Source organism: Lytechinus pictus, chromosome 4 (genome assembly GCF_037042905.1).
Source record: "Lytechinus pictus isolate F3 Inbred chromosome 4, Lp3.0, whole genome shotgun sequence".
Classification (NCBI taxonomy): domain Eukaryota; kingdom Metazoa; phylum Echinodermata; class Echinoidea; order Temnopleuroida; family Toxopneustidae; genus Lytechinus; species Lytechinus pictus.
The window spans coordinates 23,275,066-23,300,247 of NC_087248.1; the positions used below are offsets into that span (position 1 = coordinate 23,275,066).

A 25,182-nucleotide genomic window follows, 5' to 3' on the forward strand; every position below is an offset into this window, starting at 1 on the left:
ATTAAATGCATAGTTGTGAGCCATGCTTAAACAAGGTCAAATCGTTCTGTGAAAAATGTTATGTTCCGCATACAAAGTTTTACTGTAGGGTCAACGTTTTGGATTATAAGTTGTTAATCCTATGTGTTTTCTTGTTTTATTAAAAGTTTAATAATTGAGACATTACATTTGTACACCTGTATTTGTTTTGTATCTGATGTATTGAATGAGAATGTTGCTAAAGTGATTTTTCTATTTCAACAATACTGGTCATTCGCAACATTTTTTAACTTTGGATTTTTTGTACAACATCTAGCTAGAAGAAAGGTCAACAAATTCACTATAACAGAAGGCAACAACTTCAACATGATAGAGTCATTTAGAGGAACCATTTCTCATGGGCTTTAATCTCTTTAATACATCTACATATTTAAACATTACTAAGGTGATAATGCAACAAAATTCAATGACAAGATGATTGTTCCCTTCCCATTCCCAAATCTCCTCTATATCACTCCTTGGAATACCTCAACTTGAAAAATGCACTCTTGAACAGATCATTCATATGAAAATTAATTGCTCTCAAGGAAATTTTGTTAGGATTTGATCTATTATACAACACCTGACGGATGGTCTTGACAGACAGGGGTATTAATCCTAATTTGAGCATTATTTCACCAAGTTTTTTTTATAAATATTTTTTTTTCTATTTTTAAGATAATACACATAATCCTCCACTGGACAATGTATAGTTCAGCTGCAGTCATCATTGGGATTGAACCAGTTTGGAGTTACTTCATGGGCAATCTTGGTCAAATGACCTTTCATTTCTTTGATGGACATTCTATGAAGGTTTCTGTTGCATTTCAACTTTAAATGCATCAACATATTGTTATAAATAATGTGTAATACCAGTCCCTAGTGGACACTTTGTTTTTTGTGGAAGATCTGATGAAAAACACAATTAACGAAAATATATGAATAATCAAGACATGAAATTTTGTGCTTATCTCATTAAATATTAAACCACCATGTCACTTCTAGTACAAATGGCCTTCTGATCATGCGCAGAATGGATCCCCAAACTGACTTAATGGGGAATACATAATCAGACCTGCCAACCTTCTACAAAAAATAGTAGTCTTAGAATGAAAACGACCAAAAATAGTACTTTGAAAAAATTGTCTTACGGTAACAATCACCAGCCTGTAATTGAGATTGGTGAAAAACGTGAAATTACTCTACTCGAAAACTTCATAATTCACCATTAAAATCATGTCTTTAGAGGAAAGAACTTACTTCTTTACTTGCAACAAGTTACTGGCCCAACAGGGATTTAACAGGTCAGGGAGAGTCTAATATTGTTCAATATTGAAATCAATACGCAGGCATTTGTCAACTACATTTTGCATATGTTGAAGATATTGTGCACCCCAAATTTGTCAAAAAAATTGCACAAACAGCAGCCAAAATATGAAGAGGGGCCAAGCATGCCCCCCCCCCCTTCCTAAATACACCTCAACCAAAACAAAACTTTAAGGGACAACAAAGATTAAAAAGATGGAACTCGGCAAAATCCATGGCCTGTGTTGATAGAGCAGGCAGGCAAAATGGTAACTAGCACATCAATTTGTTTTGTACACATATTTTCAGATTTTCCCCTTTACATATTTCACATTATCTCCTCCTGACCTTGACATATATGGTGTGGATTATATTTTCCCATGACATATGTTGTGCTCAGAAGGAGGCAAGATGCAATTTGAAAGATGAGGAAAATCTGAAAATTTGTGTACAAAACAAATGGAGAGTTGTACACAAAATCAGCAATTTTAAAGCACGTTTGCCAATTTGAGGATGCCCATAGAAAGTACAACAAGAGTTTTCAAACTCCCATAACTTGCTTATTTCATAACCAATTTTGATGAAACATTTTTTTTAGTTGTTCCTCTCATTTTACTCTTTCCAATAAGATTACTTCTCTTCTTGGATTTTGGTTTCCCTTAATGAGTTTCAAAATTCTATGTTGAAATTTTGTATCCACACCTCGAGCTATCATATAAAGCAAACACAATTTAAAAAGATTAACAAATGAAGAAAAAAAAACATTTTTTGTGATTTATGAATAAATTTTGCTTAAATTTGAATAAATAATTTTCCAGACAAAATTTCCAAATTTTTGGTACTGTACTCATCATTCTACATATTTATTTTGTACGTTTCTGTACAACATTTAGTCTTGGAAAGGTAACCATCTTTTCACCACAACAGAAAGCAAAAGTTGAAACTAAACGCTACAATACAGCAACACTTATAGCTTCAATCTTTTATACAACATGATATACATGTAAAACAGTTCAAGGTGGACATTGCAACAAAATTCAATGTCAAGTTCTTTGTACCTTACAACAGTTTTCATGTACAGGTTTTAATAATATAAAAAATTTAAGATTATAGGAAACTTTTTTTGAAATATTCCAGAGCCTCGTCTCAAAAAGAATTGGGATTGATCCGATCAACCATAACTATGGAAAGCCAGGAGCATCTTCTAAAAGACATATTGAAAATATATATTTCTACATGTATATACATGTATGCTGTGTATTCATAATTCATGATACTGTTTCCTTTTGAAAATCTAGTGAGCTTCAACTTTATTTAGAAATAACACTGAGCAAATATGCAGTAAAAAAATTTATGGTATTGACGGTTTTCAAATTTTGTTGAAGTTGATCAGGTCAATCCCAACGCTTTGAAAGACATGGCACAATTTAATATTTTGTGCTGACAGCACTGTTACATGTTGATTTTTAATCACCCCCAATTATCTTCTAAACTTTTACAAAAGCAGTATGTGTATTACTATTGTTCAACAGTACTGCAGACTATACCCTCTTAAACCTATGACTTGCAAGAGCTCTCTCACAAAAAACCCCTAAAAATCACAATAAAATTGCTATAACAAAAACAAGCATTGTGTTTAATAATGAATGTCAAAGCTTCATAGAGCAATCTATGGAGTCGTATGAACACTCTACCCATAATCTGTGGATTGAACGATTGTGGCAGGATATTTTTTTATTAATGTTCTTAAAGGTCAGGTCCATCCCAGTAAAATGTTGATTTAATTAATTAGCATAATGCTGAAATTTTCATCAAATTCGGATGTAGTATAAGGTTATGGGATTTTAAAATTTCGCTTATTTTTCACAAAACAGTGATATGCAAATGAAACGGTCGATGATGTCCCTCTGCTGTTTTTTATTGTTTGAATTATACAATATTTCATTTTTTACAGATTTGACAAAAAGGACAAAATGGACTGAACCATATAATAAACAATGCAAGTTCCACATGTTCAGAGAAGAATTAATCATTGTTTCGCTTAACAATGAGGAATATTTGAATACTTCCTATTTCATATAATGAAATACAAAATAGTGAGTAGACATTTCATCATTCTCCTCATTTGCATACCGAACAGGATGTGAATAAACTGTTTTGTGAAATACAGCAAAACTTTTAAATATCATAAATTTCTTAATTTACATGAAAATTTTCATGAAACGTTCAGTGTTATGCTTGTTGGATTTTCCCTTTTTATTCAAATCAACTTTTTGATGGGGTGGACTTGTCCTTCAAAGCTCTTTCACTACATGTATAACACCCACTGTGAAGACATTAATAACAATATTTTTCAATCCGAAATGTTTATTTTCCGAGGATCCAGAGTCATGGTGTTAGAATCAAGAGGTTCAAAATAAACGATGGATAACCAACATGATTATAAAGCACTAAAGCACAGATCCTCATTTCAGGAACATGGCCAAGGACCTAGGGAAACACCAGCATAAAGATCTGCAGCCATCATCAATGATTTCAGAATTCAAATTTGACAACTTTGCTGCTGAGTAAAATATTCAACTATAAAATTAACTATAGGCTGTGACAGACTTCACTATTCCACATGAAAACTAGATGTTATTACTTCATGAATTCAAATCATTTTTAACAATTATTAAAGGTGGTTCACAAATCATGTGTGATGCAGAAACAACTGAGAACAAGTTTAACAAAAACTTGACCTTTAAATCGCTAGATGACTGTTGACCCGATCATCCTCTACAACACATATGAAAACATTACCCAGGATCATTTGGAGCAAGCGTGACCAAGACTCATGCAGAAATAAAGATACAAGAGCAAATAAAACAAAAAATTAAAATAGAAATTTGAAGTGTACAAAGGATACAGTTACCCCTGCTTAACATGATCAGAAATTCATTCAATATGATTGAACTTCATCATGCAGAAACCAATATGCATATACATAATGAACAAATTTAGACCTTTGACCTAAAGAATCACCCTTTCCATAATAATCTCTGACAGTATTTGATGTGGATAATCTCTCACTTCACCAGTGTGCTCCGATTTCAAACTTAGCGTGAACTTAGCCTGTATTTTGGTGTCATCTACCTACACCCCAATTTTTTTTTTTAACTGTTGAATATTTCATAAGTTATCATGCGAAACCAACTGGCATATTTAAGGAGCTTTCACCTGCAGACTCCGAATTCGAACTTACCCTGTATTTTGGTGTCATCTACCTACACACCCCAAATTTATAAAATTCATTTTAAAAAATTTGAGTTTATTGTGTGGAAACCAGTGGGGGCAGACGGAAGGACAGGAGCATGCTTAATGCCCCCTCCGGACTTCATCTGCGGGGGCAAAAAAAGAACGGACATGACCTCATATAATTTTAACCTTTTGACTAATACATGAGATGACCTTGACCCCATCATTCTCATAAGGTCACATGTGGTATCATCCAATGATCTAACAAGTATGAATATAATTGATGTAGAAATATAAAAACAAAGTAAATTGGAGAATAAAATTTTAACATTTTTTTTTTATGGACCTGTTTGACTACAAACAGACTAACATGAAAAAGTGTTCACTAGGTCTCTTTCTACAATGTAACACTTCCAAAACTTAACACTGGTTAAAGATGAATTTACCAAATTTTCCAAGGAAAAAATTATGTCTAATCTTCGTGAATCTGATCAGCTGTTCTGTTGCGATGCCGTTCAATGCATGCACAGACATACTCAACAACTTCTCCATATATGTCTAACCCATCATGATCTGAAGATCTTAGAGGATTGATTTGACTTCTTAACATTTCCAGATCATCATTACTCATAGATGGAAAACTTAGAAGTCTGTCACATACTGCCTCTGTACGAATGTCTGCTAAATCTACATGAAACCTATTCAAAATGTCATCAGCAAAGTTATCTATATTAAATTCCAAAACATTGCGAACAGCTGCAGAAGTTTGTTGTGCTGGTGTGCCTCGAGATCCCTGGGCATGTTCCTGAAGTGCGCATCTTTGCTTAATCATGTTGGTTGTCCATAGTTGCTCAGGAGTTTGAAACCTCTCAGTTCTAATACCATGGTGATTGTGGACATGAGCCCAATGGCTAAGTGCTCTCTGGATCCTTGGGAAATAGACATATTGTAGACAAAAAATATGAATGGGATTATTAATGTCCAGACAGTGGGTGTCCTCCATGTGGTAAAAGAGCTTGTAAAATCTCTCCAAAACTTTAGTAAAAACATCTCGCCACAATCGTTCGATCCGTTGGTTGTGGACAGACTTTCCTCGAATGGCACTCCCTCGATTCAAGCCCATTTTCCATTCAATGAACCGCTGACATTCATTATACTCAGATCCTTTGTCCATGCGTATCCGACTTGGTAGGCCTCGCTCTTTTATGCCTCTCAGGAAACAAATTAATGCAAGCTTTGCCGTGTTTCCAAGGGTTATACATAAAAATGGAATGCACCGCGAAAAGCCATCTATTCCTCCATGGACATAAAATCCCCATCTGTAAATAAAATGAAAAAGAAGAAAATGTGAGCATAATGAATTACAGGAATTACATGTAGCTGAATAGCAGCTTGAATCAGAACTTCCTTGTATACACTTGCCTATCATAAATTTCATGATTTATAGTCATCCAAGAATAAAGTTCTACATCACAATTTGCAACTAGGTAAAAAGTAGGTAAAAACAAAGCAATAATTTTCATATGATATACAATTCATTCAATTTTCTAAAAGCAAGGTCACACTACAACTTTTTAACTTCAAACATAGTTCTTAGACAAATTTTAAACTCTTTTTATGGAAAGTGTACAAATAACTCCTTTATACATTGGACATTCATTAAACATGGAGATATAAATACAATGAAGATTTCAGCATCGTTGCCACATATATCAAACAGAAACCCCTGAAAATTATTATTGATCTACTTGATTACCCTTATTACCATGTTCCAAATAATCAGTAAAGATATCTCACAAACTTAAACTTGGTTATGATTTCAGTTTTGTTGATAACCCCAAGATACTTAAAGTTTGTCGACCCTGTCCCTAAATGACCTTTGACCTAAGTAATGTGACCTGAAACTTAAGATGATTGGTGACACTTAATTACCCTTACATGTATTTCCAAGTGAGTCCAAGTGAAAAAGGTCAATAGGTCTGGCAGTCTCACCTGAAATACGCAATTCAATATAGCAGCAGTGCTAACTCCAACTTGACCAAGGTTCATTGACCCTAAATGACCTCTGACCTTGGTCATGTGATTTGAAACTCAAGCAGGATGTTGCTAATACTTGATTAACCTTATGCCCAAGTTTCATGAACTAGGTCCATATACTTTATGATGTCATTTCAAAAACTTAACCTTAGGTTAAGATTTGATGTTGACGCTGCCTTCGGAAAAGCGTCGCCTATAGTCTTGTTCTGCTATGCAGGCGAGACAATAAAATGTGACAATTATCTATATGTCAGCAATTTTTTAGGAAAAAATTACTGGTCAGATTATTGCCATTACATTAATGACTAAACTTACCTCCTAAGAGCATGGTTATTATCCAGATGCCACAAAGAATTAGGAGACGGAACATTATACGTCCTTCTCTGTGTGGTTTGAGCCCATCGACTTGCTGATCCTATAGGGTCTACTAAAGATAATGCTCTTCTTACACGGTGCCGTTGGACAACAAAGCCCCGAGAGGCTGAAAGTGTAGCTCGTACCTCTTCAGCTCCACTATTTCTTTGCTCCTGATGGATTTCTTGCACAATGTCATTCAGCCTATCATCACTTATGTTAGCGTACCTCTCACAAGGCATTTGTATGCCTAGTCGTTCGCAAGTTCTGTACAAAGTGCTCCTGCTGGAGGTTCCCAAAATTCCACTTCTAGCAATTGCTGAAATGGTCATGCGCATATTCAGGAGTGTCTCAAGTTGTTGTCTCTGTATATTGTATGGAGGTGCCCCTCTGTTGCCAATTGGAATGCGCTGACAGCATCCTGGATTTGAAGGTGTGTGTGTGCTGTAATGAACAAGAGAGTGTATTCTATGATCTACTTTTATCAACAACAAGTGGAATGCCTCTGGCTGTCTCACCTGCATCACGCGATTCAATACAGCAGCAGCGCTGACTTTGAAAACTACTATAACTTGCAGAAGATGTTCAGTGATACTTGGTTACTCTTATTTCCAAGTTTTATGAACTAGACCAACTTGCTTTCAAAGTTATGATAGTAATTCAACAAATACCCCCAATTTGGCCAAAGTTCATTGACCCTAACTGACCTTTGACCTTGATCATGTGACCTGAAACTTGCAAAGGATGTTCAGTGATACTTGATAACTATTATGTCCAAGTTTCATGAATAAGATCCATAAACTTAGAAATTATGATGGTAATTCAACAGATACCCCCAATTCGGCCAAAGTTAATTGACCCTATTAAAATTACCATTGACTTTGGTTATGTGACACTCACGCAGGATGTTCAGTGATACTTGATTAACCTTGTGTCCAAGTTTCATGAGCTAGGTCCATATATTTTGTAAGTAATGATGACATTTCAAACACTTAAACCTAGGTTAAGATTTGATGTTGACGCCGCTGCCGTCAGAAAAGCAGCACCTATAGTTCTCACTCTGCTATGCAGGTGAGAAAAAAACTAATTACAGAGTGTGAAAACACCAATTAACTTGAACAAAATCTGATTAATCCCCCTCAGTCAAATTAGATCAGGGGTGTGTTGGGTAGAAAACATAGGCACAAAGCATTAAGAAATGATAAGAATACAAAAGCATTTCAATCACTGACAAGGCATTCCACAGATTTTGTTATTCTATGCGGAGTGCTAATGACAACCTTATGGAGCAGACTGGATTCTACAGAAGAGAAATACCAGTATTTAATACTTTAAGATGGATCTACTTCTTTTTGAAAATTTAAAAAAGGTTATGGAAAATGAAAAGAAAAGCCCTTGTGATATTTGCATGCCAACAGAATATAAAAGAATCATAAAAAAACATACAGTTTCAAAACTACTTTCAAACTTTAGAAATTTCAAAATTTTCTGGGAATTTTTGCTATTTTACTGTTTATAAAAGATTTAGAATTATGAAAATATTTTGTATAGGACTTAGTGTTCTTTTTGTTATCAATTTTTCAAAAACATTTTCTGGCAATTTGTGCTATTTTACAGTTCGCTGTTTATCATACATGTAAAATGATGGACATATTTTGTAGTGTTCTTTTGTGGATCTAATATAATCAACTTTTAAATCTAAAAAATTTAACACTAATCCATGAAGAAAAAAAAAAGAAATCAAATGAATTTTGAATGAAATTCAGCAAAAAGTGCCAATATGTATTTCTGTAGTATAATTTGGCACAATGCATGAAAAGCTGAAAAACACTAACACACACAGAGTGCAGATATTTTGTGTGCAGTTTTGCACGAGGCTTTTAGTAGTGGGGCAAGGGCATTAAAAATCAATTCTGACACTTGATCCCCCAAAAAGGTGAAAAAATAGTATTACAGTTGAATTTGTCATTATCAATACCACAAAAACCTGATACTTTATAAAACTATGGTAAAAGATATAGATAATTTTGAACTTAGTGTTTTAAATGATGCATCAATATTACGGTAGTGACTAAAATGAAAACAATTTCAATAAGGGGAATGAATGTCATTAACACATCATTAAACATTAATTTTCCCCTCAAAACCATTACCAATTTCAGGGTATGTGAATGCAGTAAAAAAAGTTTGCTCTATGTGCAGTCACTCTTCTATATGTACTCAAACATTATGGATTCACTTCTGCAATTTGGATTATGTACTACAAGGATTAATGGGATCCTTGCAGCTGTGGTGTCACTAACAACACAGAGTTTACCATTTGTTGCATAGGAGTATCCCAACCATTCTTTAAATCTGAACACATTAAGAAATGAAAAATGATAAGAAATGGTTTACAGGTGAAGTTCTAATCTGTGTATCAACTATCAACATGACACCAAACATACTAGTTACATGTATGTAAGTGCTGGTAGACTGCAAGTTACTGGGCGAGGAAGTTGACTTTGGGTATATTTTTCATCGGAAAAATTATTACAGACTTACCTGTTGCCTGATTGAACATTCTCACGTACACGTCTCAGGTAACGAAGAATATCTTCAAGGGATCTGCTAACTGGTCCATACAATTCTGCTGGAAGTTCTGGTCCTAATCTTTGAAAATGTCCCATGGCCACTTCCAATGTCTCCCACAAATCTTCAAGTATCCGCATAGAGGAACTTGAAAGCTGCCTTGGGTTACTGAGATCATGATGTTCTGTAAATCTAGAAACAGAAATAGATTGCAAAAAATTTGAAAAGTCCTGTATGTTTATACATAAACAGCATGAGGCCTTATGTTGTGTGCCTTAAAAGATCCATGCCATCCAAATCCATGTTGATTCGTATTGATAAACATGTAAGAAATAAGAAAAATACTGTTAGTCCTGGTGCGGATCTTCATTCTTGTCAAAGTCTTTTAAATGTTGGATGCATATGAAATGTGTGTATGTGAAAATATCGCATTAAGTTTGGACTGGGGTACTTTGAGCCAGCCAACATGGGGCAGGTTGAGCCATGGTAATTCTTATGGCAATGTAGAGTAATTTAAAAAAACCTTGAAAAGCAATTGATATGCAGGCCAGTGGCGTAGCTACGGGGGGGGGGGGGGGGGGGGGTGGGGGGGGGGGGGGGCCTGGGGGACACGTGCCCCCCTGAAAAAATTGGCAGGGTAAAAAAAAAAAGGAGAAAAAGAGCTTTGCGCTCGCATTATTTAAATATATACCGTCTTCGTGCTGATTAACTATATAAAGCAGTCCTAAACAGGTCCCTTTTCTATAATGCTAGAACAGTTAATAAAAATTTCTGTTCGCAGTAACCATCTAGTTACATACAAATCTTTTTCAGGATCACACATAACATTGCCCAGAAAATTAAATTTTCAGGAAAGAATACATTAAAGTAAAAAAAATCGCTCGCGCTCGCACTTTTTATATGGCTTATGAGATTATGTTATGTTTATGTTGCTTTATAAGAATAAAACTAAGAAGTGACTGACATAGGTGAAGATAATTTCGGGCCCCGTCCCCTATTGGCGAAAGTCGGATCCACCCTTGTGGACACATACACACACACACCGGAAAAATGGCCGGTGCCCCCCCCGAAAAAGCAAGGACCCCCCAGTGCCCCCCCCCGGAAAAAATCCTAGCTACGATGCCCCCCCCTCAACGCCCTGCTCGCTGACTTCTCTTACTTACAAGTCTTGCGCAACTTATGAGACCAATTTTGCATCAATCTGGTTCGCGGTTCCGAAATTACGCATCGTTATGTAAGTGCATGTCAGACCAAAATTGCTCAAAAACGTGATTGTGTGCAAGGTTAATGTACATGTAAATTGGTGTTTCAACCAATAATCATAAATGCATGATTATTTTTAATTTTTCTGGTCTAAATGCATGTATTTTATGCTGTTTATGATCTTAGAAGAGTCCCCAACGAAGTTCATTGCAAAACAATTAAAAACAAAAGGTCCAAAAAACAAAGAAATACATAAGAAATTGCAAAGAACAATATAATACATAAGAAATTGATCTGTATCACAATTTTTTTCACGTGAACTTGCTAAGAACACCACAAAGAGTTTCTATGCCAAAAATTAGAACATTGGGAACTTTGTTTAGGGAGTTAGAGAAAAAAGTATGATTCTGCATACTAGTTACGCATAAATTAGCATAATTGATTAATAAAAATTTGCAAGAAACAAATTACTATTCAATTTTGTAGATTATATCTTAGACAACCTGCGTGCCAATTATGGGCGCAATCGCGCGGTCAAGTTCTAGGCCGGGGTATTTTGGGAGTTCATTTGGCCGGCCAAATGAACTCCCAAAATACCCTGGCCTAGATAGGGTTAAAACTATAACCTCTTCCATCGCCATGAAAATTCTTCAGCAAAATATATGGGGAGACTGTCTATGATCCCAAAGCTCCACTGAAACGGTCCTTAATACCTTAATACATGCCAACGCAACTGTTTAACATTACTTATATAGTATGTCAATACAAACCTCTCAAACGCACGCAACAAACTGGATACACGATTAAGAAACGATGACAGGGATGGATTTGCTGCTCTTTCCACTCTGTTGGGTAACGGGCTAGTAACTAACGAGGCAAGAGCCATCAGAATCAGGAAATATACTAATAACTTCATGGCTTTCTAGTTTGTGCAGTATGTAGGTAGGATGCTTCTTTAAAGCTCGAGTAAGATCTGGAGGGGTGAAGATAATATTAAAAAATTAATAAACATACCTCTACAAGCTTCAGATTTTAAACTTTATAGAAGTGTACAGTGAAAAAACACAACTAAAGTGGGGGGGGGGGGGTTAGAAACACTGACTCTGAACAAACTAAGAAGCAGCATACTGCATACCTCAGTAAACTTACAATAGATTGATTCCAACTTGTGCTGAAATATGTATGTTAGTCATCATTTTTAACTGCTGTGGTGCTGAATTCAGTGCAGGTGTGAATGCACTTTGGAAATAGTAATACTCCATCAGCATTGAAGGACACTTTACTGTTGGATCCAGGTAGGATGTAAGTAAAAATGTTTAAAATTTACTATTTTACAATTCAAAATTTGCATGTTAGTTGCTAATAATTTAATAATTATTTACAACTAAAATCTAACTGTTACTTAAATGATTATTGAATAATACATTTTCTATAGATTGTGCTGCAAAACGGCACCTCGTGACAATGTCATTTACCTCAAATTTTTCCTATCATAGATTAAAATTAATTAACCTGAAACTCAGGCAGGGTGTTCAGTAATACTTGATTAACCTTACATGTACATGTCAAAGTTTCATAAACTAGGTCCATATAGGCAAGAAAAGGTCCCCCTCGAAGGCAAAATTTCATCTTTAATTTAACAAGTTATCTTGGGTGGGGTAAGAAAGCCTGAATGTTGAATTTTAATCTTTTATCAAGAAAAATTTGATATGTATATATTTAGGCTAATTTGGGGCACCTAATTTGCATAACTGGTAAAATGGGTGTTATATATCCTAGGACAATTATAAAAAATAATAGAAATTAAAACCAAAATTGTGAGATTTAATCATAGTTGGGACATGGACCCCTAACATCTTATTGCTTTTGAGGGAAAAAGTGGTTTTATCTAATCTAATTAATTATATAAAAAAATTGTTACCAATGGAACAACAAGTCACATATAGATTATTACACACAATGTCAATGTGGAGATTAGTGTACAGAGTGAAAGGAGAAAAACAAATTTCAAGAGTGCTCTAAAAGTGATAACATTTACCTCCCTTTTAGTTTTTAAAGACCGATTGGTCATGAATACTGTTTGATTATGAACGATTGGAGCAAAAAACTTGTGAAAATGGAAAAAAAAAATTGGTCCCCTGTCACTTAGTCTACACTTATTTCTTCAAACATTCAATTGGTCTAATTGCTGTTCAGTGTACTTCAGTCTAATCACCACTATAGACCCATTTGCCTTCTCAGCCAAGCATCATTTCATCCAATATTCCTTTCATCTACAATCAAATAGTCTAGCCACTTCCCTATATGTTCAGTGCCTGTGTATTGCTGACTTGATTCCTGTTGCTCTTGTGATTTGTTATCAACTTTACACCCGTTGTGAACTATATCAAACTCAATTGTATTATGTTCTCACACAAGACATGTAATGTATCTCATCAAACAGGCAGTGCCAACACAAAGTATGATCTAGCAAAAAAAATTAAGATATGGACAAATTTCATATTTTACAGGTCTTCCCCTCACATTTATTCACTCGTCTTCCTCCTCTTATATAAATTTTACCTATTACCTTTTCTCCCCCTCCTTTCCCACTTTTCTCTCGAACTCTCCTTTCACTTTTCATTTTTCATGCTGCCAATAGCTGTTAAGTATTAATGTTAATATTATTATATTGCCATTCTTATGTACAGGTACATGTATTACTATTATTACTAATATCCCTTATCATTATCTGTGCATCGATGTCAGGATACTACCACTCGATAGACCTTCATCCATATAATCGTGGTAAGTGCATAATTTCTGTTTTCACATTTTGTCTTGCTAACGTTAGATATTTTGACCATAATCTACCCTTGTCCAGTGAGTATAGGTAAATACATGGTGAGCTCCTGGGTGCCGGCCCACGAAGTGTGCCGGCGCTCCTGATGTAGCATGATCAAATAGTGGGTTAGGCTACATGTATGATGGGGTGTCCAAACTTCGCGCACTTTTCAAAAATATTCATCAGGCTTAATTTTGTTCACAAAATATTCATAATTTATACAAAAGCAATTCAAAAAATAGTTACCACATTGACGGCAAGATCGTAAACTATAAAATCATGGACGAAAATGTAAAGTAAGTCAAGGGGTTTTGCCGGTATCACAATCTCAAAATTCTATTCCGATCGGCGAATGCGGGCTATGCTGGAAAACCGTTCAGAAAGTGTGACCTAACTTCGCGCACCAAAGCTTTTGTGGAGATTTAAACAAAAACTCAAGCTCAAAAAGTGAAATATTTATATCAGATTGATGGCAAAATGCTATGGAATCGGTTAGTACCACATTTAACTCACATTTTTGATGATTTCTGCTTGCAAAATGGTGACATCGTGATGCTTGTTGATTTCTTAAAAACGGGTACTAGCGATGGCAAATTTGCCGATCTTTTGCCAATATTTTCATTAATACTGAACTCATCCTAAAGAAATTTTCACTGAAGCCATGGGTAATTTTAGGTCGCTGATGATGTCAGATTTTAAGGATATTGGCTAACGTTAGTTTTTGGGATAATAACCGTCCGCGAAGTATGGACACACGCAAAGTTTGGACTCACTGCCATATACTTTCAGTGTTGAAATACGGTAGGCCCTAGGCCCTACGCCTACGGTACCGTACATCGATGATCTTCCAAAGATCCATGCTTTTTTTCTTCTTGCTGGATAACCTAAATGGTTATAACATCCGCTCAAACTCATGCCTAACTGTTACATTAAGTTTAACATCGAGTCACCGTGGACAAAAGTTCAGACTTAGCTATCATACACAAAGCATTTGCAGAATCGTAATCGTCACCCAGGCCAGGCAGCAGGGAGAGTCCACACCGCGGCCCGGACGGTTCGCGGGCATGGGCAGCTCTCTGAGTTAGCATGCAACCATGCGGCACGGCAAGCTCAGTCAAATCATCATCTTCTCTGTTGTTCTTCCCTGATATTCGGGGCAGTGATCAGCGGTATCCGCTGCTCAGGTTGGGGTGTTAAGTTTTTAACATCACGAAAGCCAACAACCATGGCTGCCGTTTTATCATAAAAAATAAATAATTGGAACTTACCATAGCTTTAGCCTCAGTTGTCCAGCAAAATACAGTTGACGTTGATGCATTTGACGTCCAAAGCATTGCAGTGCGCTGTAGCCATACTACGCGAATGTGCCCGCTTATGCGCACACGAATTCGATAAACTAGGTTTTTCGATTTCGATAAACTAAGTTTTTCGAATTGAAAAACTTAGTTTATCGAAATCGAAAAACCTAGTTTATCGAAATCGAAAAACCTAGTTTATCGGCGAAAAACTAGGTTTTTCAAGTGATAAACTTAGTTTTTCAATTCTGATAAACTAAGTTTTTCGAATCTGATAAACTGAGTTTTTCTAAGAACGCCAGTTGTCCCACAAAGGCGATAAACTAGGTTTTTCAAGTGATAAACTGAGTTTATCGAAGAACGCCATTTGTTTCATAAAGGCGATAAACTAGGTTTTTCGCCGATAAACTAGGTTTTTCAATTTCGATAAACTAGGTTTTTCAATTTCGATAAACTAGGTTTTTCGAATTGAAAAACTTAGTTTATCGAAATTGAAAAACCTAGTTTATCGGCGAAAAACCTAGTTTATCACCTTTATGGGACAAATGGCGTTCTACGATAAACTCAGTTTATCACTTGAAAAACCTAGTTTATCGCATTTATGGGACAAATGGCGTTCTTAGAAAAACTCAGTTTATCAGATTCGAAAAACTTAGTTTATCAGAATTGAAAAACTAAGTTTATCACTTGAAAAACCTAGTTTTTCGCCGATAAACTAAGTTTATCACTTGAAAAACCTAGTTTTTCGCCGAAAAACTAAGTTTTTCAATTGAAAAACTAAGTTTATCTAGAAAAACTCAGTTTATCAGTCGAAAAACTTAGTTTTTCAAGAAACTCTGCTTTTCACTTGAAAAACTTAGTTTTTCATTGATAAACTTAGTTTTTCATTGAAAAACTAAGTTTATCGGTGAAAAACTAAGTTTTTCGGCGATAAACTTAGTTTTTCAATTGATAAACTAGGTTTTTCATTGAAAAACTAAGTTTATCGGTGAAAAACTAAGTTTTTCGGCGATAAACTTAGTTTTTCTTGATAAACTTAGTTTTTCAAGTGATAAACTTAGTTTATCGGCGAAAAACTAAGTTTATCGGCGAAAAACTTAGTTTTTCAATTGAAAAACTAGGTTTTTCGATTGATAAACTAGGTTTTTCGGCGATAAACTGAGTTTATCGCCTTTATGAAACAAATGGCGCGCCATAAGCGCAGCATCCGCATAAACATCACAATATTGTTGTCCAAGAACCTCCAACTGGTGATCACGACAGCTTCCGCTATGTCTTTCCTAGCGGAATAAAACAGTCCTTCGGTGTGCACTGAGTCCCCTGCAACTGTTCAAATCATCAAAATGTGTGGAATTGGGGCAGAAACCCTCCCCTCAAAAGAACCGAAGGGGAACTCACAATGCAGGAACCTTCCCTCTCCAGGCTCGTCAGGGTTTTGATTAAATCGTTTTTCTCCTCCGTCTTTGTCGAACCTCTTATTGATGTTTTTTTTCCTCTTCTTCCTTTGATCGGGTTGAAGTTGGGCCATTTATCTATGGGGGGACAGGAAATGCTGCTTTGTAAAGTTGTGGGCACTTAAGTGTGACATTGGTACAATAGTCTGCTTTGTAAACTACCAGAGGGATATCTCCATTGTGATTCAGTGTGTGGTTTTTTCAGTCCGTCTCTCCTCTTTCTTATTGAATATTGGCTCTCTCCACCCACCCCCTCTCTACCAAAGAAGCTTCTATAAACAGAAACATTTGCAGAAGGGATCGAAAAAGGCTCTTTGGCAGATCTCATATAAAGAACCTGGGCTTACAGGGAAGTCTTTCACACTTTCCTGAAACATTGATATTTGAGGACATGATGTCAAGAAAGTCTGGAATATAGAATTCGCTTACAGAACTTGAATGAATTCGCAAATTTATTCAAAACCAATCATATATACACGGATATATTAAATATAATAACATGGATGGTTGTAGAAGCTCGGTTTGTGAGAGGGGAATTTAAGTATTATGTCTGCTGTATATTTTTCTTGCATTCCTTCTTCAATTTTGTACTGTTATGTTTACTTTGTTGCTAGTATGTATGAAGTCATCCATTTAATGTTCATTTTTTTGCTTCAATTTGGTTGTATAATAAATACATTTATTGTGTTTATGTTCTATATCTGTGTTTGTACCAAATGGAGGGCTCTGCTGTAAAACAGTTTTCTAACGGAATCAAACTAACCCCACCCTTTATATAAATTATAATACATAAAATATGAATTAATAAAGCTAACGCTTGATACGCCATGAGAAACGCTCTTTGAAATAAAAAGGAACATAGGCCTACCATTAGAGTATCAATGACTGTAGTATAATTTTTGTTCAGGACTACTTCTACCCCATGTTTTGTCTATTTTGCCACCCCCTGAAAGTGTCGCCTGGGGGCACAAGCCCCTCCCCCTTGATACGCCATGAGAAACAGATCTTAAAAATGAGCATATACCATCAGAGGATCAATAGCTGCAGCAGCGTGTCATCAAAGTCGGTGGGAATTAATATGGCTTCATCGCGTCTGAATCACTAGACTAGACAGTCCAATCCACATTGCCACTGATCTGTACACAGTAACACGCTTCAGTGAAATAGCACTCCAATCTCCTTTGGGGGTGGGGGTCTAAAGATTTGTATACATTATACTCCCAGTAAACACCATATTTTTCTTGTCAAAGGTTGGAAGAAATCAAGAAAAGGAAATCTTTTTATTGGTCATCACTGACACCATGGTTCACCAAATTTCAATTAATTAAAACCATTTAAGTGCCAGATTACTTGTAAATTAGACCCAGCAGACCAACTTTGGAAACTTTGATGGGCTTTTATAAACAAGAAGGTCACTTCAAACCAGGCCTGCTTCAAATGTATTATTTCTGCAATATGTGCTTCTTCATACAAATATCCATTGTTGGTTAAAAGTTATCTTCAGTTCTGGTTCTGTCACTGAAGATTGAACAAATATATAAGATTCAACTCTGTTGGAGTGTGATGAAGACTTAGGGCATACATGTATATTGGAAGAATGTTTAGACTGTTGAGTACAAAGCAAAAAAACAACAACAAATAACAAAACAACTTGCAGCTCCAAATTCAGAAGTAAACCTTTTCATTAAACTAGTCATCATAATTATATTAACTGCCATCATCAGCAAATAATGATCATTATTCTAATTATCACCATGTAATTAATCTCTAGATTAATGACATTACATAATTTTTGTGCCATTTAGGCCTACTGATTAATCACAAGAATATCTCAGAGTCTAAAAGACTAACCCTAAAACCATCATTATCACAAATATAACTGCCAAGAATATTTTCACAATTCAGTATATTCACATTTCATACAAATTTCATGCAAAAATACAGGTCACACATCAGATTTTCTCTCGAATATGGAACTATAAATAACTGAAGTTGTTGCATGTATTGGTGCAAAATAAAATTGGCTCAATTCCAAGGTACTTTGTTGCACCCAAATCTATCATTTAAGTATTGTTATTAATTGTGAAGAAGTTTTGTTCACTTGCATGACTGAAATGGAAATACCTGCAATTGGTTGCAAGGAACACCCCTTAGAAAAAAAAAAAACCCTGACTACATTTCATACCCCTTTCATAAACCTATCCTCCAATTAGCCGCCTAATAGTAATGCGGATAATTCAATAAAAATTGCGTTCACAAACTCCGAAAATTATCCGCATTATTTTTACGAGCGCCCGTCCTGAAAAAGGCGGATAATCGTCATGACAACTGGACACGCCCCCTCCGATGCGGTTGTGTTGGAAAAGGGTGACCTTGTGACCGCACCATGGCAATTATCCGCATTATTTGGAAATACGTTCATAAACTCAAAATCTTGTCCCGATGCTGCTATTATGCGGATAATTGCAGCATCAAAATAATGCGGATAACTCTGGTCCTCCTCCGATTTCACGACCAAATTATGCTGCTATTAGCCGCATAATTGGGTTTATGAAAGGGGTATAAGTCAGTCACAATCACATCCAACTATGGTGTACACCCTTAAAGGATTGGGCAAAGTTACTAAGCTGTTGGTAAATATGTGTCCAACTGACAACAATGTTTATTGTTACAATGGTCAATATGAACAAAAATCCAGTAGATTCTCACCCATAAATTGCTTGATTTTGACCAAAAAAAAATTGTCGGCGGGACTCATATTTGCTAATAAATTGTTTTTTCTTCACCAATCCTTTTCAAGAGTGTTCTTGCACAAGTTAGACAAATTTAGATTCATGGTTTACCCATGTAAAGGAAAAAGAATTCCTCGACGTAAATTCTTCCTAAACAGTAAAACGCTTTTGAATCATTTATTACTTACCCATTTGCCGATCTCATCCGTATCAACAATCTCCCATTCCCACTCGATATCCATTCCTTGTCTGACAGTTGGCATGGAGGACAGACTTGAACGAGAGTGTCTCGAAACTCGACAAGATTCTCTCTGTTTTTCCAGAATCCACGCTAGAAGCTCTTGATTGATATATTCCAATTAATTTCCGAGCTTGAGAGGGCTAAACAGTGCAGTTTTGACATGTCCAGAGTCTCAACTGTTCCATAAAGTCACACAAGACACACTGATCTGTTTTGGATGTTCAGTAACCTGCATGTTCCATTCGAATGACTGTGCATGTCATACGATCCTCACGCTGGAAATCAAGAAACTTTAATCCTGTTGTTTTTCGTCAGAATGTCCATTCTTCCAAGGCTTTACAAATGTTTACAATACATTCCTGAAGGGATGAGATAATACTGTGTGTATATTTAGAGAGCAATGGTCTTGTTACTGTTGGGTCCAAAAGTCTGGTTGTTCTTTATGATAAGGCAAAGGTAATTGGTGAGTCCCTCAAGGAAACATCATACCTCTGATTCATAAGCAATGAAAATCCAAAAATAATTCATTGACTACTCTGACTACAAGAGGGTGATGGCACAGCTTTTCATTACCAAACGACAACAGATTCTGAACAAATACAAATGGACTTAATGTCTATGATTGCATTGGTTGCTAAAAAAGCAAGTAACTGGCTGTAATCCACCAATATATGCCTGGTGCGAGGAATGCTTACTTGGAACCATCACAAGGTTGTAACAAAACATATGACATCATACTCTATAGAAATCAGGCAAGGTATGCTAACTAGCATCAGATATTGGTCTTCACTGACTCAGAGCAAGGCGGTGTCATTCCGTTGATTCAATTGCAGTAAATTGTAGAATAGTAAGGGACTCCAATGACAAGACCAGATAAAAAAATAAAATAATTGATTTGTGAAGGGCAGAAAATGAACTATCGAATTCAGACATTCACATATTAAGAGACAAACTCACGTAAATATACTCAAGTCAATCGTGTCAATAGAGAAGTATTGCTTACTAAATCCATTATCATCCAAAGCTACAAAGAACACAATGACCACAGAATCTCCTTAAACTGGATGCTCAAATCTGTGAACTTACAATCTCGCTGTAGTACATGTATATAACAAAATATTGACTCAATGCTCAAACCCTTACGAACTAGCTAGTGTAGGCCTCCCGGGGGGTCACTTACATTGAAGAATGGATACCATGCGCGACCAAGAAAACACGTAAAAAGGATGTCTTTTTCAAGATAGGGCACGTTACGTACGTAACGTGATAAGGGTGTCAAAAACACAAATATAATGAAAAAAGGGTATCTATTTCGCTAGGAAAGCTACGTGTTTAGGGTCACATTTGCGGGGATGATAAAACAAAATTAAAATGTTGTATAAAGGATGTCCTTTTTGCCCCAACACTACGTGTTTAGAGTCCCGATTTGCGCGTGGTGAGGAAGGTGGGGCCGTAGGTACTAAACCAAATGGTGTGTAATAGGTAAAACCGACGACCGACGGACCCGTGACACAACAATAAAATATCGCTGTATACTTGTTTAGGGGTTCATTTCAGGGAATATTTGCCAAGAGTATAGTTTTGTTACCAATACTTGTTAAGGGTAGAGTTTGAGACGCCAATACTTGTTAAGGGGTGCATTTTCAGAACATGGAAAATACGTGTTGAGGGTGCTTTTCGAGACCCCGTGGTCGCGCATGGTATCCACTCGTCAATGGAAGTGGCCCCCCCGGGCAGGGTCGGAATTACACGGGGGCGACGGGCGATTTTGCCCCCATGACAGCCCAAATCGCCCCTAAAAATTCTCAAAACCCAATGCTTTGGGGCGACTTTTTATTTCAGAATCGCCCCAATAAAATACCATCGACAATGTAAAAAATACTTCACATAATTACGTTCTCCAGCGGGGAACGAGAGCATCTTTTATATCGCCCTTGCTAGCTTTTACTTTTAGTTGAACGGTCGATGCAATATCCGAACCTTCCGTAACACCACGTATGTTCACGGCCTCAACTCAGTGGAGCGCGCCATTGAAAGGCCTTTTCGCCTAGCAATATTGTTAGCGACGTTTGTTAGCATCACTTTGCTCACTCTCCAAAATGTCTGCGACATTAAAATTCTAAAAACAATGGATTTGTTCAATTTTAGTGAGGCTATGAATGTTTATCATTTACATTGACTATCAGTGTACCAACATATACCGAATTTACAAGCAAGTGTGGGTAAGACTTTGAATTATCAGTCATTTCGATGCAATCCCAAAATTGATGAAAATATAACAGAAATTTGATATAGCATTGCAAAATCCTTATTTTCATATCCCCTTAATTTTTAATCATTTGCAAAAGCATCTTAGTACGTTTCCTAGAATTTTTCACAACTGATAACGGTGGTGGCTTATTGATTCTAGTTTTTTTTAAGAAATGGCAGGCATTTGAAATCAGGTAAATTGTTGTTATATTTTTAAAAGAAAATCGTTAGATTCGAACAACTTACTAATAGTTCTCCAAAAGAAGGGTTATATTCAATTATCTGTGTGTAAATGATACATGACGACAAATTTTACGAGTATATCATTGCATGTTGGATAACCTTTTCCACGATGAGTTTCGTAATTGAGAGAAAAATCGAGTTCATTCCTAGCACGCGAGCCGCAGAATGATAAATTTTAGCGTGCGCACACGGGCTGATCGCCGTGTCTGCGGGGACGGATATCTAGTCCCATACTGGTGTAAGGTGGTATTTTCCACGTACCTTTTCCCCTTGTAATGACCACTTCGCACTTTAATACTTAATTTTGACACTTAATCTGTGAAATTAATGGTTTAACGATTTTGGAAAATGTTCGGAATATACCTAACACAGAAATGATTTCATTTTCTAGAATTATTATTTCTTTCCTGAATTACCAAAAGGCAAATTTAGGTCAAGATTGCATATACTCACATTGACTGTTTAGCATAGCGCATATCTATTACAATTTCTATTATGTGTGTCTATATTAGATAAATTGTCCTGATGTAAATATATGTTATAGAATCATATTGGATACAAAAATCATGACGGGTGTCATGGTCTGAGTTTTCTTTGTGTATAACAAACAAAATACTGCATGATTCCAATTTTATTTGAACATGTCATCGTATGCAACGGCAATTTCAATCAGTTTATAATTTTCTTTTGCTTAGTCAGCGTTTATTTTTCAATGTGCAGAATTGGTTCGCAAGCGGTTTTTACACCAAAGAGCTTGCCAAAAAGCTCATTCCTGGCACTTCGACTAAAGATGGATATGATTATTTTGTTTCTCATGGTTATCCATTTTTAAAAACAATATTTATTTACTGCAGCCAACGATTTCCTGACACAATTTATTTTTTGACTAAAAACTACATTATGAATGTCCCCCGAGCGGTCTTAAAATAAAAAAGAAATACCCTTTTTCGCAAATGAATCATAGTTGTAGCTGTAAAATTACTTTGTCTTAATTCCTTTCCTCTTAATTTAATATTTTAGTATTTCATTTACATAACCTAAATGAAGGAGGATTCGGAACGATTATTGTTTGATGATTATGGGTGTGAAAGGACCCCTCCCCAAAAATAATAATGAGTAAGAATAAATAAATAAATGAATAAATAAATTGAATTAAATTAAATTAAAATAAAAGTCAGTAATCTTTAACAGTGATAGTTCGAAAGCTTATTTTCAGTGGGGTCCTCAACACGTATAGAATTGTAATTATAAAAGGTAAAATCTGTTTACACTATAAATATGAATATGAACTACTATTAAAAATAAATAAGATCTTGAGATGGTATGTACAAGAAATATATAAAAAAGAGAACGAAGAAGAAAGTTGAAGGTATAATGTTGTCTCAAGCGGATCGGGAGAAGGGGGTGCTCCTTTCCCTCTCTTTTCCAATACACCGGGTTAGTTATGTATATCTCAATATTGATTTTATAACAAACTACTTAAAATCCCCATTTCATGACAGATTATAAAAAAATTCGGCTTACGATTTGTGCTCGCATTGATTGTTGAAAATATATTAAATCGTGCATCATAATTACAAAAGTGCTTTAAATGTCCATTTTTCAAGCCATAATATTAACAGATTACGCGCTCTCATTAGGCTTATTAGACTAATAAATAAGATATTAATTTAGTAATCACTATGTCCTTGTTTTCAGAATGGAATATCGACAAGTTCTATTTCGTGCTTAGGAAGAGAAATAGGAAGACAGTCATCATTTTCATTTGATGACATAATGTTCTTAGGATGTCCCGGTCCTAGGTCAAAACTCAAAGGAATAATATTGAAACATATCGGCTTTTTTAAAACTGTGATCCAAATCCACCTCACAATTGTCCTACAAAGTGCTTGAAATACAGAAATTAAATTGTCCCTTTTTCAGATCTTTTATCTTTTATCAAATACTTTAAGCTCGCGCTTTTTGCGCTCGCTTTATTGATTTTCATGATGTAAAAGGTATTTAGAATGCCCAGATTCTAGGTCGCGCATGTTTATTCAGATACGCAGCTTGTTCACTATTTAAATCATCCAAATATCAAACATTTTGTGCTCGCATTATAAGATTTCCAATTATCATTTTCATGATTTACACAAAATGATCAGAGTGTCCCATTTTTGGGTGTAAATCTCGATTTTTTTTCCGCACGCGCTTCGCGCTCGCATCAATTGTTTAGTCATTTACTTATTATTATCACGATTACAAAAAGTGCTTAGAATTTCTGTACTTCGTCTAGAAATGTCAAAATTTTCAGCCCACACTTTTCGCTCGCATTATTTGATTGTTGAAAAATGTAAGGTAGTTGCGGTGGATACACATCTGTCTTAGGATCACAAACATTGCCCAGAATATTTAGATTTTAGGACAAAATACTTTGCACTCGCACTAATCAAATAAGGCTTATGAGATTATTATATATTTATGTTGATTTATAAGAATAAAGCTTAGACTATTATAATAAAAGACTACCCCTTCAAAGATACAAACAAAAATCAACTTCGAGTGGCCGATCGGGAAAATGTGGCTAAAAAAATTCGGCTCCCCCCCCCCCCATATTGGCAAAGGCTGGATCCGCCCCTGTCTACTGATAGCTCTTGAAGGGGGGGGATGAGTTACCCTTGAATATTATTGTTGAATATTCAGCTCAATATATTGCTTTGACCCCCATCCCTTCACACACGTTTTGTATATCCCCGTCTACTTACAGCTCTGGGGGGGACCATTTTTTTTTATCTCAACATAATTATTGCTCTCACACCCCCCCCCCCCGATCAGATGAATTACGCCACTTGACGTGCGTGATTTCAATTGCAATATAGCCCCAAGATCCACTGACTATTTATTTAGCTTACACATTAAAAAAAACTGGAGAGTTGTCAAACTCAACACAAATATACAATAGAATAACAACAAAATAACATACTATAGAAAGAAAGTATTAAAAAAATTGAGAACTTAGTACAATAAAGATAATAAAATGTTGAAATTTTTTACCCCCGTCTCCCACACTCGATCTATTACGTATTAGACAATGATATGAAATTATGCTGATCTGCCTTTATTTGCGCACGATATTCTTAACTAAAGTCATGATATGACCATTGATATAATGGATTATAAATTTTCATAGTTTGATCACACCATATCCACTTTAAATCCCTGGAAATTCCAGCAACAATACATGTTGTCATGGTACGACACACATTTTCTTTATTGAAAAGTATCACGACACCAACGTTGAAACTGTGCAAAGGCCTTTAATGGCGAACTCCACTGGGTTGATACATAGCCTATGGGTGATGAACATACGTGACACCGGAAGCTTCGCGATTGTAAAATAAATGCGCAATGCAATATGGGATGCGGAGTATGCATAGTC

The 25,182-nt window shown here is 35.8% G+C and overlaps 1 protein-coding gene across 1 annotated transcript; it reads right to left on the reverse strand.

The window, feature by feature from the left end:
* Positions 1-354: 354 nt before the first annotated feature.
* On the reverse strand, positions 355-16,172 carry LOC135153899 (uncharacterized). Its single transcript, XM_064098674.1, has 5 exons — positions 14,818-16,172; positions 11,496-11,698; positions 9,496-9,714; positions 6,913-7,395; positions 355-5,879 (listed from the first exon to the last, which is right to left on the reverse strand). Exons 2-5 carry the CDS (start codon positions 11,639-11,641, stop codon positions 5,033-5,035), a joined length of 1,695 nt encoding a protein of 564 aa, XP_063954744.1. The 5' UTR covers positions 11,642-11,698; positions 14,818-16,172; the 3' UTR covers positions 355-5,032.
* Positions 16,173-25,182: the final 9,010 nt, after the last annotated feature.